Source organism: Salmo salar, chromosome ssa04, assembly GCF_905237065.1.
Source record: "Salmo salar chromosome ssa04, Ssal_v3.1, whole genome shotgun sequence".
In the NCBI taxonomy this organism is placed as follows: Eukaryota; Metazoa; Chordata; class Actinopteri; order Salmoniformes; family Salmonidae; genus Salmo; species Salmo salar.
Genome location: NC_059445.1, coordinates 31,215,590 through 31,229,639, shown reverse-complemented (window position 1 = coordinate 31,229,639; position 14,050 = coordinate 31,215,590). Strand labels below are relative to the sequence as shown.

The following is a 14,050-nucleotide window of genomic DNA, read 5'->3' as shown; positions in this document are numbered from 1 at the left end:
TCATCTTTGCCTCAATCCTGACTAGTCTCTCAGTCCCTGCTGCTGAAAAACATCCCCACAGCATGATGCTGCCACCATCATGCTGGTACCCTTCCCCAGATCTGTGCCTCGACACAATCCTGTCTTGGAGCTCTATGGACAATTCCTTCGAGCTCATGGCTTGGTTTTTATGCACTGTCAACTGTGGGACCTTATATATACAGGTGTGTGCCTTTCCAAAACATGTTCAATCAATTGAATTTACCACAAGTGGACTCCAATTAAGTTGTAGAAACCTCTCAAGGATGTTTAATGGAAACAGGAAGCACTTGAGCTCAATTTCGAGTCTCATAGCAAAGGGTCTGAATACTTATGTAAATGATGTATTTCTATTTTTTTATTCTAAATTTGCAAAAATGTCTAAAAACCTGTTTTTGCTTTTTGTCATTATGGGGTATTATGTGTAGATTGCTGATGGGTTTTTTTTCTCATCCATTTTAGGTTAAGTCTGTAACGTAACAAAATGCATAAAAAGTCAAGGGGTCTGAATACTTTCCGAAGGCACTGTAATGTGTATATATAAAGTCTTGCGAGTGTGCATTGAGTCAGTGCAGATATTCCGGGTAACCATTGAATTAGCTATTTAGCAGTCTTATCTTATGGCTTGGACGTAGAAGCTGTCTCGGAGCCTGTTGGTCCAAGAGCTGATGCTCCAGTACCGTTTGCCGGATGGTAGTAGAATGAACAGTCTATGGCTTGGGTGTCTGGAGTCTTTGGAAATGTTTTGGGCCTTCCTTTGACACGCCTGATATGGAAGTCCTGGATGGCAGGGAGCTCGGCCCCAGTGAAATACTGGGCAGTCCGCACCACCCTCAGTAGCGCTTTGCGGTTGAGGGAGGTGCATTTACCAAACCAAGTGGTCAAGATGCTAGTCAAGATGCTCTCGATGGTGCAGTTGTAGAACTTTTTGTGGATAAGAGGGACCATGCCAAATCTTTTCAGCCTCCTGAGGGGGAAGAGGAGCTGTCGTGCCCTCTTCACTACTGTGCAGGTGTGTGTGGACCATGTTAAGTCCTTAATGATGTGGACGCCAAGAAACTTGAAGCTCTGTACCTGCTCCACTACCGCCTCAACAATGTAGATGGGGGCGTGCTCTCCCCTCTTTTTCCTGTAGTCCACGATCAGCTCCTTGGTCTTACTGACGTTGAGCAAGAGGTTGTTGTCCTTGTACCACACTGCTGTCTCATCGCCGTCGGTAATCTGGCCTACCCCCGTCGTGTTGTCAGCAAACTTGATGATGGTTTTGGAGTCGTGCATGGCTATACAGTCGTGGGTCGACAGGGTTGTGAGGCCTCCGTGTTGTGGGTCAGCGTAGCGGAGGTGTTGTTGCCTACCCTCACCACCTAGGGCCGGCCCGTCAGGAAGTCCAGGATCTATTTGCAGAGGGAGGTGTTCAACTACAGGGGGATAGTGATTTAGGCAGGTTACCTTGGAGTTCTTGGGAACAGGGACAATGTTGGCTAGCTTGAAACATGTTGGGATTACAGACTGGGACAAAGGGGGATGAAAAATGTCAGAGAAGACACTTACCAGCTGGTCTGTACATGCTTTGAGAATGCGCACTGATATTCGGTCTGGCCCGGCGACCTTGTGAGTGTTGACCTGTTTAAAGGTTTTACTCACACCGAGAGCGAGATCACACAGTCATCCGGAACAACAGTGGCTTTCATGCAAGACTCAGCGGTGTATTCCTGCATCACTAGGCATTTTATGACTCGGTTTCCCTTTGTAATCCATTATCATCTGCAAGCCCTGCCACATACGATGAGCGTCGGAGCCGGTGTAATAGGATTCCAAATTTCTCCGAAATTGTACTTTTGCATGTTTGATGTCTCATCGGAAGTCGTAGTGGGCTTTCTTGTATCATATCCGTGTCACATTCATTGTAAGCTCTAGCCTTTAGCCCAGCTAGGATATTGCCTGTTATCCATGGTTTTTGGTTTCCATACTGTATAGTCACTGCATTTATTGATTAAGCCCGCAACTGATGTGGTAAACTCCTCAATGTTATCGGAAGAATCCCGGAACATATCCCAGTGTGTACTAGCGAAATAGTCTCGTAGTCCCACTGCCATATTAAGCACAGAACTGGTACTTCCTGTTTGAGCTTTTGTTTGTAAACAGGAAGCAGGAGAATAGATTCGTGGACAGATTTGCTGAAGGGAGGATGAGGGAGGGCCTTGCATGCATTTCTGTGAGTAGAATAAAAGTGATCTAGAGTTTTAGCGTCCCTAGTGGCACAGAAGACATGTTGGTAAAAGTGTGGTAGAACGGTTTTAAGTCTCCCCACGTTACAGACTCTTCCCACCAGAAACACCCATCCCCCTTTGGACTCCAAATCCACCTTCATCCAATCGTGCCGCTACATGGAGAAACCACTGAGTTATACATACATAGTCATCCAGCCACGTCTCTGCAAGGCATATAATATTGCAGCTTTTCAAGTCTCTCTGATAGGAGACTCTCGAACGAAGCTCATCCATCTTATTCTCAGCAGCTGACCTTTTCACTGTGGTCTGGTGAAGGTCTAATTTTGGAACAATGTTCCAAGAAACAGACCTCGAAAGACACTCTGTGAGGTACCACTTTATAATCTTTACCGACTCCATCTGAAGGCACACTTTTCTTTCCATTGGCTTAAATATACTTTATTTTTATACAAAAGGAAATGAAAGCGCTGTCTTGAATAATGGTGATAGAAGCCAATGGATAGAAGCCATTTTACAGGTTCCTGACCAATTCTTCTATTTTGTGTTTTTTTGCTGATTAACTTTTTTTGAACATGATGTATACGCCATCATTTCCGATGACCGAAAAGAGCTTCTGGACATCAGAGCAGCATTCACTAAGCTCGATTTTTGGTGAAGATTTCTCCTTCAATGAGTCAGAGGCGCAGGACATACTGCACACCCTGGACCAGGCCTTAATTGTTTTTTTTAAAAATTATTTTTAAATTTTTTTACCTTTATCTAGGCAAGTCAGTTAAGAACAAATTCCTATTTGGACTCTATGGGACTCCCAATCACGGCCGGATGTGAAACAGACTGGATTCAAACCAGGATGACTATAGTGACACCTCGAGCACTGAGATGCAGTGCTTTAGACAGCTGCGCCACTCGGGAGCCCATAAGTCCCCGAGACACGGTAAAGAAACAGGCTGCGTAAGAGAGGCCGACTTGCGGGCACCCTGATGAAATGATTATTGGCGGATGTACAATCATTGGATAACAAACTGGACGAGCTCTATTTGAGACTATACTATCAACAGGACGTAAAGTGCTGTAATATCCTATCTTTCACGAGTCATGGCTGAACAAGGACATGGATAATATGTGACTAGTTTCAGGAAACTAGGCGTATGTCGCAAGTCACGACTTCGCAGGAGAGGTGTTTAAATGTTTATTTAAGTTTTTTTTATCAAAATGCCTTCTTGAACTTTCATGTGCCTTAATAACGAACTTGTATGCCATCTGTAAATACGAATAAAGTTGTTAAGTTACGAGCCTAGTTGGTTTAGCCACAGAAAAAGACAGGAACCTTTCCTCTCATCATGATTGGCTGATATAATGAATGGGCTGGAGAGAGATGAGTTTCGGATTGGTCTGTCGTGTAGCATCTTCTGTCTGTAAAACGAGCTGCTCGTTATGTGTAGATATTCCTTTCTACTGCAGTTTTTTCGAAAGAGATAACATTGCCAAATGCAAATGTGTTGCTGCTGCTCTCAATAATATTGCTGCCCTGAATATATCAGGCTCTATCGACAAAGGTCAGTGGGAAGAAGGGATGTGATGGATTACTTTGATGGATTACTTTCAGGGGACAATCATACCATGCTGACTCTCTCTGACTCTGAAAATGAATCAGCCGATTTGAACCAGAGTGACTTGACACAACGGGCCAAGTATGCTGTACAAAGAAAATGGAAATGACACAGGACATCTTATTTAATGAAAGGGGTTGCAGTCTGCCGTGAAGCTTTCATCCATGTATACGGGTAAGAGTCTAGTTACAGTTTGATACATTTCTAATTTTGTCAGAAAGTTGTTTTCATTGCAAGTTAAAGTTTACTGTTAGCTAGCTAGCAGCAGGGCCGCTGGCATTTGCCCCACCACAATTGACTTGGTTTAATAAAAAATATTGACACAAAAGCGTTGGAAAGAGGGACAAAGTAATGTTGTTTAGACTGAGTTGCCTCATGATTTGTTTGACAGGATTTTTATGTTTTCATCCTTTCCAGGATTTTTTTTTAACCATTAGAAAAATTCTGATCCCATCATAGCCTGTATCAAACTGTTTTTTTACAGGTGATTTATTCCTATGTCATACTTGGAGTTTTACTTGGTTAGGTTAGGCTACCAGATAAGGAAAAATTCTGGGCCCGAGGAAAGACATTTACCCCCACCACTCTGGGACTTGTTGTGCCACCTCTGAAATTACAATGTTAGAAATGAAAAAACATTCTTCTATTTGTATGATTTACTATCTCAGCATTTTGACTTACGTATCTAAACATTTTTAGATAGTATTGACATAAAAAAAAATGGTGGCTGAATATGGGCTTCCATAGTTTTACGTGGCTCAGTGCAGCCTTCTGACAGCAGCTACTGTGACAATTTCAGAATGTAACAGGCTGTTACTGCACTTTCAGGTAAAACAATTTTAGCTGTTTCAAAAACATTGCTCTGCTATCACCATTTATACTGTAGGAGTATTGAGTTTGACACAATTCTTTTTACACTGGAGGGGGGCACTGGAGACGTGATAATTTCGCAAGTTTACACAACAGTATTGTCTCTCGAGAATCGATAACTCTCGAGAACGTCTCGAAAATGGACCTTTGCTATCGCCAATGTTTAACGGTCTAAAAGTGTGATCTTGGACAAAGTGTGACTATGGCCTCAGTGCTCACTCACCTTAACTCACGAGCTGCCAAGTAGAATTACCCAGTAATTAATTAAATGGACTACTGCCATTTATCTACTTATCTACTAACTAAATATGCAGGACGTTGAAGTTGTGTGTCAGAATCACAGAAGATGATAGTTGTATTTTGTGTTTTTTTTATGCAGGTCTTGTCAAACTATGATGAGTTACTAAGCATTCTGTCAGTTCAATTGCTGTCTGGTATTAAAAAAAATGTAGCGTCAGTTCAATTGCTCTCTGGTATTAAAAAAAAGTAAAGTCAGCGCAATCTCAGAAATGCCACATTTCAGGATTCAAAACAGTACTTGTCATGTCATGAAACATCATGCTGTGCCAGGAAGAGAAAGAATTCTGTTCAATGCTACGGACTCTGGTGATTAAGTGGCTAATGCTACAATTTGCTGATTAGCTATAGAGTAAGTGTCATCCAACCCCGGAATGCCGAGTTTGCCTCAGCACTTACAGTGCCAGTCAAATGTTTGGAAACACTTACTCATTCCAGGGTTTTTCTTTATTTGTACTATTTTCTACATTGTAGAATAATAGTGAAGACATCAAAACTATGAAATAACACATATGGAATCATGTAGTAACCAAAAAAGTGTTAAACAAACCAAAATATATTTTATATTTAAGATTTTTCAAAGTAGCAACTCTTTGCCTTGATGACAGCTTTGCACACGCTTGGTATAATTTTTTACATTATTGAATTTCACCTTTATTTAACCAGGTAGGCCAGTTGAGAACAAGTTCTCATTTACAATTGCGACCTGGCCAAGATAAAGCAAAGCAGTGCGGCAAAAACAACAAAACAGAGTTACACATAAACAATGTACAGTCAATAACACAATAGAAAAATCTATGTACAGTGTGTGCAAATGTAGAAGATTAGGGAGGTAAGGCAATAAATAGGCCATAGTGGCGAAATAATTACAATTTAGCATTAACACTGGAGTGATAGATGTGCAGATGATGATGTGCAAGTAGAGATACTGGGGTGCAAAAGAGCAAGAAGATAAATAACAATATGGGGATGAGGTAGTTGGATGTGCGATTTACAGATTGACTGTGTGCAGGTACAGTGATCGGTAAGCTGCTCTGACAGCTGATGCTTAAAGTTAGTGCGGGAGATATAAGTCTCCAGCTTCAGTGATTTTTGCAATTCGTTCCAGTCATTGGCAGCAGAGAACTGGAAGGAAAGGCAGCCAAAGGAAGTGTTGGCTTTGGGGGTGACCAGTGAAATATATCTGCTGGAGCGCGTGCTACGGGTGGGTGTTGCTATGGTGACCAGTGAGCTGAGATAAGACGGTGCTTTACCTAGCAAAGACTTATAGATAACCTGAAGCCAGTGGGTTTGGCGACTAATATGTAGCGAGGGCCAGCCAATGAGAGCATACAGGTCGTAGTGGTGGGTAGTATATGGGGCTTTGGTGACAAAACGGATGGCATAAAAGCACGTTTCACTCCAGCAGCAACCAATGAGCTGTTTGAGAAGCTGTAGCAGGAGCTCTCGTGCACATGTGATAAACATAACAACTAACAAAAATACACATGCACCAATTTAATAACACTAAATGATGCAAATTAACCTATAGACCGATAAGCGTGACCGGTCAAATGTATTTCCATCGACTGTTATTTCCATCAATGAATAGGCCAAAAAAAAAAAAAGATTTTATAACAGGATTTTTCCTTCTTTTTTTGGGACAGTTGGCCAGCGGCAGTTTTTTTTAATCTGCTTTTCATCATTTTTATAGTCCAAAATCCGGCTAACACAAACCCTGTTATAAATGTTACATCCATGTATTTCAGTGTCTATGACTGCCACATGGGTATTATTAAAAACCTGAACTTGTTGTTTTGTTCTTTCCATATCAGCAGTGTGCCGAACAGCAGAACTCCCCCGTGATGTCGCCAAACTCCTCCCCGGTGGCCCAGAGGAGGAAAGGCCATGCTGAGACCCTCAGCATCCAGCACCTCAGCCTGCCCCCCGTACCCCCTCGCCTGGACCTCATCCAGAAGGGCGTCATCCGATCCCCCTCTGCCAGCCCCTCCAGCTCCCCAAAGGTGGGTCAGGGTTGTTAGGTTCTAAATAACAGGGTACAAACCGACGGACAACTATAAAAGCTCAAACCAAGTTTATTCACCCAAAGGGTCAGACAGCTGAACAGACAAAGAACATATTCACACAAGTACTGGTATTCAACCCTTTCTCTTATGCTGAGCCCTCTCCTTACACATCTGAACAGCCAATACACAACTGTTGCTACACAGAAGATTAGTGATATCTGTTCTTCCTCACTTCATCTAAGCTGACCTCTGCCCAAATTCCTCACTCCTCCCCAACTCACGGCTGTCCTGTTGACTTGTACCAGACTGTGGCCATTCTCCTCCCATTGGATCCCTGATGGCTAACAGTAATATATCCTGACACAATGTAAACGTTCTACATTCCCCTCTCTCCCTCAGTGACATGAATAAGGATACTTCATATTTTCAAGTTTAGAACTCAGAACCCATCAGGATGTACCATATGTCTATGGGGTGTACAGCCTAAACCCTGTGTGATCTATTGTTTCTCGTTCAGCACACCAAAGAGGTATTGATTCAGATTCAGATTGTCTAATAGTCACATGTACAGGGTTGCAGGTGTGATTGTAGGGCACAGTGAAAATCTCAAACTGCAGGTTTGCACTCCACATCGACACCCTTTTCATACTATTGTGCTGACCCAAACTCTTTTGGCTCACTTTTGAGCTCACTCCATCAACAGAATTCGACCAGGAAGTAGGAACCGGAAAGTTTGGACTGACGATACAGTGCTTCAGTGTTTTATACGTTTTGAAATCAAGCTTTATTTTTAGAGCACATTTCAGACATGAATGCAACGCAATGCGCTTCACAGGAAAATACATAAATAAAAAACTGAAATATCTACTCCTCAAAAAACAATAGAATAACAATAAAAACTGAAAGACAAAAAAAGCACCCTAACAAAAACAACGCTAAAAAGGTTTGTTTTAAGATCTCTTTTAAAAATGTCCACAGTTTCGGGCCCCCTCAGGTTCTCTGGTAGTCTTGGTCAGTACCCGTGCTGCAGAATTCAGTATGTTTTGTAGTTGACCAATGGCTTTCTTGGGTAGACCAGACAGCAGAGCATTACACGGAACCCAAACCGGCAGCGTGCGTGCGCCATCGTACATACATTTATTTTGTCCCCCCACACCAAACGCGATAACGACACGCAGGTTAAAATATCAAAACAAACTCTGAACCAATTACATTAATTTGGGGACAGGTTGAAAAGCATTAAACATTTATGGCAATTTAGCTAGCTAGCTTGCACATGCTAGCTAATTTGTCCTATTTAGCTAGCTTGCTGTTGCTAGCTAATTTGTCCTGGGATATAAACATTGAGTTGTTATTTTACCTGAAATGCACAAGGTCCTCTGCTCCGACAATTAATCCACACATAAAACGGTCAACCGAATCGTTTCTAGTCATCTCTCCTCCTTCCAGGCTTTTTCATCTTTTAACTTGTATGGTGATTGGCATCTAAACTTTTGTAGTATTGCCACGACGACCGGCAAAACAGTTCATCTTTCAATCACCCACGTGGGTATAATCAATGAGGAGATGGCACGTGGGTAGCTACTTCTATAAACCAATGAGGAGATGGGAGAGGCAGGACTTGCAGCGCGATCTGCATCAGAAATAGGAATGAAATCTATTTTAGCCCTTGGCAACGCAGACTTTCGTTGGCGCGCGCGAGCAGTGTGGGTACAATAATTGAATAATAATAACTGAATAACATTGATAACATTAACATTCGACATTTATTTTGCAACGCTCACGCACGCGACGTGTCCGGTCTGGTCAGCATGTTACAGTAGTCAAGCCTTCTTGTAATAAAAGCATGGATGAGTCTCTCTGTATCAGCCTGAGAGAGAAACGGCCGCACCTTGGCAATGTTCATCATGTGGTAAAAAGCTATTTTGGTCACATTCCTAATGTGGGATTCGAAATTGAGTTCAGAATCTAAAATGACACCTAGGTTTTTTACCTGGTGTTTTATCTTTATTGCCTGTGAATTAAAATCTGCTGCCAGATTCTCTCTCTGTGCTTTGGCTCCAATAATAAGTACCTCGGCCTTGTCTTGATTTAGCTGGAGGAAGTTGTGAGCCATCCAAGTATTTAAATCACTAATACAGTCTAATAATTTATCCGTGGAGCTAAAAACCTCTGGGGACACAGAAATGTAAAGTTGTGTAGCAGTGAAAGTCAATGTCATGCTCGCTGATAACACTGCCAAGGGGTACATATATAAACTGAACAGTACCAGACCCAAAATTGAACCTTGCAATAACTTTCCACATGTGATATCTATTTTCTCTGGGTTATGTTCACAATTGGTGACAAAAAACTCTTGACCGGTTAAATAGGTCCTAAACCAATTTAGAACTGGACCATAGAGGCCAACCCACCTCTCCAGTCTGTCCAGAAGGACATCATGGTCAACAGTGTTGAATGCAGCGCTTAAATCAAAGAGTACAAGGACAGAGAGCTGTTTGGCATCTGTGTTGGCTTAAAGATAATTTACCACTTTAACTAAGGCTGTCTCTGTGCTGTGGTGGGCATGAAAACCAGATTGGAATTTTTCACTTAGCTATATATTTTATATTTCTAACACTCGTACCTATATACACGTTGAAAATGGCAGATTTGGGCACTACTAAGCTTCTAAATTTGGACGTAGTGGCTGTACAGTAACATGCTATACATGACGTCAGAGCTCTGGCTCTGCGCATCATCAGCGCTGTATGGGTTTTGACTGACACCCGTTCTGAACTTGAGCACCGCGCGGGACAAGAAGTTACCCCATCCTTCGCGGTAATTGGGTAAATTTTGAAAAATGTTTGTTGTCTGAATGAGGAAAATGCTGTACATTTAGATTACATTATGTATTTTGTAAGATGAGATGTTGAGGATTATAATAAATGCTGCTTTGATAAAAAAAGCCAAACACCCGTCAGTCCAAATGTGCACATCACATTTCCAAATCATAAAACTCATGTCATATACAGTGTTAATGTTTATTATCACTACGTTTTATGTACAGTTACAAAATGACATGGCATCCTGATGTTCTGAATAGAATGAGCCTGTTTTTTTATTGTGAAGTAAATTCACCTGAATGCACTCATGACTCCTTTCTATGCACACAAAAATCCCCATCTGTTTCTCTGAACTGTAATATCTGTAATATCATATTCTATAACTTAGCTAGTTATGTGGCAATATAACAGGCTTTGCAATTATGCCCACCTGACCCAAATTGCGATTGATAATGGACTTTAGTAAACAAAAACAGTGATTGTGTGATGGCGGGGATAGAGGGTTGTGTTCCAAACAGAACAACTACAAGTGTGCTTGCTCTATTTTCTTAACAGCACAGTCAGGAGCTCTCAAAACAGTAGATAAAAAAAAAGTAGTTAGTCTTCTACTCAAATCCTTGTAATGTTTTTGTCTTATGTTGCACCTACCCCACATTTTCCAGAAATAGTCTTATCATGTTACTGAATGTATCCTGAGTCTTTTCAGATTTCGTTATCAACAAATGTGGATAAAAGTACAGTAAATGTCAAACAGTGCAATGTTTTGATTCAGTCTTGTGTCAGGTGAAGTGTTGTGTACTCACCTTTGATCTAATCATTTTCCCATTATTCCCAAACTGTTCCTTTCAATTGCTACCATGGTTATGTGTATGCATTTCCTATTTATTCTGTAAGAAACTTCTCAATTTAGCCCTATCCATATAGGCCAATTCCCACAAGTGTAAAGGGTTAAGTGATGCTAAACTAAGTATATGTTATTTTTCAAAAAGCTTAAACATTTATCTGATGATTTATGCTTATGTATATTGGATTGATCGTGTCCCTGCTTATAAATATCTGGGTATCTGGATTGACAAAAAGCTATCTTTCAAAAAGCATATTGATGAGTTAGTTAATAAGTGGGCTTCCTTTATAGGAAAAGTTTATCACATTTTATTACGTGCGATAGGTTCATTACACATCACTGCATTCTGTATCAGAAAGTATGTTGGCCCTCTTTAAATCTCATAGATCAATGCAGGTAGAATGAGCAATTCCCCAGGGCAGCTAGGCCCCTTACTTTTTTCAATCTTTACTAATGACATGCCTACTGGCCTTGAGTAAAGCCAGTGTGTCTATGTATGAGGATGACTCAACACACGTCAGCTACTACAGAGACTGAAATCACTGCAACACTTAACAAAGAGCTGCAGTTAGTTTCAGAATGGGTGGCATTGTATTTGGGACAAATCATTCACTAAACCCTAAACCTCAACTAAATATTTTAATAAATCATGTGGAAATTGAGCAAGTTGAGGTGACTTAACTGCTTGGAGTAACCCTGTATTGTAAACTGTCATGGTCAAAACATATTGATACAACAGTAGCTAAGATGGTGAGAAGTCTGTTCATAATAAAGTGTCACTCTACCTTCTTAACAACACTATCAACAAGGCAGGTCCTGCAGCTGGACACTGTTCAGTTGTGTGGTCAGGTGCCACAAAGAGGTACTTAGGAAAATTACAATTGGTTTAGAACAGAGCAGCACAGCTAGCCCCTAAATGTACACAGAGAGGTAACATTAATAATATGCATGTCAATGGCTTAAAGTGGAGGAGAGATTGACTTTATCACTACTGAGGATCTTTAAATACAAATATAAATACAAATGCTCTGCTCTATTTTTGTTTATAAAGCCCTCTTGTGCAAACCTCAGCCATATGTGTCACCAGACCCGATCATAGGGATGGCAAACTCTGGAGATCCCTTCGGTCTCCACTGAGTTAGGTAGATCTGCGTAAAGTTTTTTTGCAACTTGTGGAATGATCTCCAGAATTCTTTAAAGTTGAATGTTTTGGTGCTGGTTGATGCCATCCCTCGGAGCCTGGTTCCTCTCTAGGTTTCTAGCTAGGTACCTGCCTTCTAGGGAGTTTTTCCTAGCCAGTGAGCTTCTGCCTCTGCATTGCTTGCTCTTTGGGGTTTCAGGCTGGGTATCCCCTAGAATCGATGTGTGCGCCCGGGCAGAAATTGAATGAGCATAATAAAAAATGGCCAGAAAAATCTGTCTTTTAAAACTAGTGATATCTGTTTTTTTTGCATGGGCTGTGTCTCAATCTACCGCATCCGCCGATATCGGCCTTGCACATTTGCGGTGGAAGGTGACAAGGCTACAGCCGTGTTTGCCATACCAGGAGACATCACAAAAATTGCCCTTAACCACCTCAGACATAGGACTGATATATAAAAACTAAAAACAATGTAAGACAGAAATAACATAGACAGAAGACACTAGCAACAGCACAAATACAACAGCAAACAATCAAAGGATGTGTGTGTGTGCGTGCAGGCATGTGTGTGTGAAGTAAAACAACATGCTTCCTTCATAAAATACATTTGATTGATATGTCATCCTGCTTCAACACTGTTTATTTCTGTGTAGTGTAAAATGAACACATGCCCTCCTCCCCAAGTCCTCTCCAGGGCTGGCCAGAAAGCAAGACAAGCCTTTGCCTGCTCCCCCGCCCCCCAAGAGGGACCCTCCGCCCCCACCACCTCCTGAGCGCCCACCACCCATCCCACCAGATGGATGTGTCTCCTTGGTCCCCTCCTCCACCAACGGCATGCCCTGTGACCCCACGCTACCCCCTGAGGCCTGGTGCCCCAAAGAGAGCCCGATGGTGGACCCCCACAAAACGGGGACTGGGGCTGACCGCTCCTCCAAGCTGGCCCACTCTGCCCCCTCTGATGGCAACGGTAGACCACTCAGCTGGCCCTTGGCGGATGCAGGCATTGGCGGCTCGCATCCCAGAATAGAGGCCCTCATGGAGAACCCCAAGGTAAATATTACTAGGGTTCTGTTAGCGCACATGTTATACAACATTTTTAAAACATTACAATACATTCACAACAGATTTCACAACACATTAAGTGTGTGCCCTCAGGCCACTACTCTACTACCACATATCTACAACACAAAATCCATGTATACGTGTGTGTATAGTGCGAATGTTATCGTGTGTGTGTATGCATGTGTCTGTGCCTGTGTTCGTGTCTCTTCACGGTCCCCGCTGCTCCATAAGGTGTAATTGTATCTGGTTTTTATATCTAATTTTACTGCTTGCATCAGTTACTTGATGTGGAATAGAGTTCCATGTAGTCATGGCTCTATGTAGTACTGTGCGCCATTCACCACAACAGTGACTGTTCTTGCAAGTGTTGGGGTTTGTGAGATGATTGAGTTGATTTATGCATTTGCAACATAGAAAAGTGGTTTGCTGAATATTAGCTGATATTCACATTTGTTCTGTGTATCTCTCGCTCACTCATTTTAACTCTCTCAAATACACCCACAAACAAACAAACACATCAGAGGGGCATATTGTTGTTATTCTAACAATAGGTAACACTTTATAATAACTCCACACAGTAAACGCCTTTCTAATGGATTAGTAAATAGTGGGTTATTGAAAAAAATCCACTGGGGCTGAGTCACTTGATCCCTTTTTGCAGCAGCTTTCTGCCCCAGTTATTGCAGAATCATTAACCTATATTTTTAACTCCATTGTTTTCTGGGGTTATCCTTAAGATCTGGAAAACGGCACAAGTCCTCCCCCTACACAATGGAGGCAATCCTTCTGACTTGGATAACTACTGTCCAATTTACAAGTTGTCTTGCCTTATCAAAGTTTTACACTCCCTGGCCAACTCTCAGCTTACAACTTTTTCAACTTCTTAATGAGCACCAAGCTGGTTTTAGACCTGTACATAGCACTATTTCAGTGGCTACACTTGTCTTAGATATGTGCCATTATAGACCATAAAAATCATTGTGCTGCCTTATTTATTGACCTGTCCACGGCATTTGATACATTTGACCATTTCTGACTTGTTCAAAGCTTGTCTGAAATAGGCCTAGATCAGGCATCTTGCAATTTGTTCAAGAACTATCTAACGGACAGGACAAAATGTGTGCTTACTGAAGATATCAAATGTGG

General features: G+C 41.8%; 1 protein-coding gene across 3 annotated transcripts in view; it reads left to right on the top strand.

The window, feature by feature from the left end:
* cblb (Cbl proto-oncogene B, E3 ubiquitin protein ligase) overlaps window positions 1-14,050 on the top strand; it is a 222,107-nt gene that overhangs the window by 154,718 nt on the left and 53,339 nt on the right. For all 3 annotated transcript variants that reach the window (XR_006769591.1, XR_006769592.1, XM_045716809.1), the window contains exons 11-12: window positions 6,841-7,029; window positions 12,527-12,892. Coding sequence is in view for 1 of the 3 variants with exons in the window: in XM_045716809.1 (XP_045572765.1) it covers window positions 6,841-7,029; window positions 12,527-12,892 (555 nt within the window). In the remaining 2 variants the exon portion in view is untranslated. The remainder of the gene's footprint in view (window positions 1-6,840; window positions 7,030-12,526; window positions 12,893-14,050) is intronic.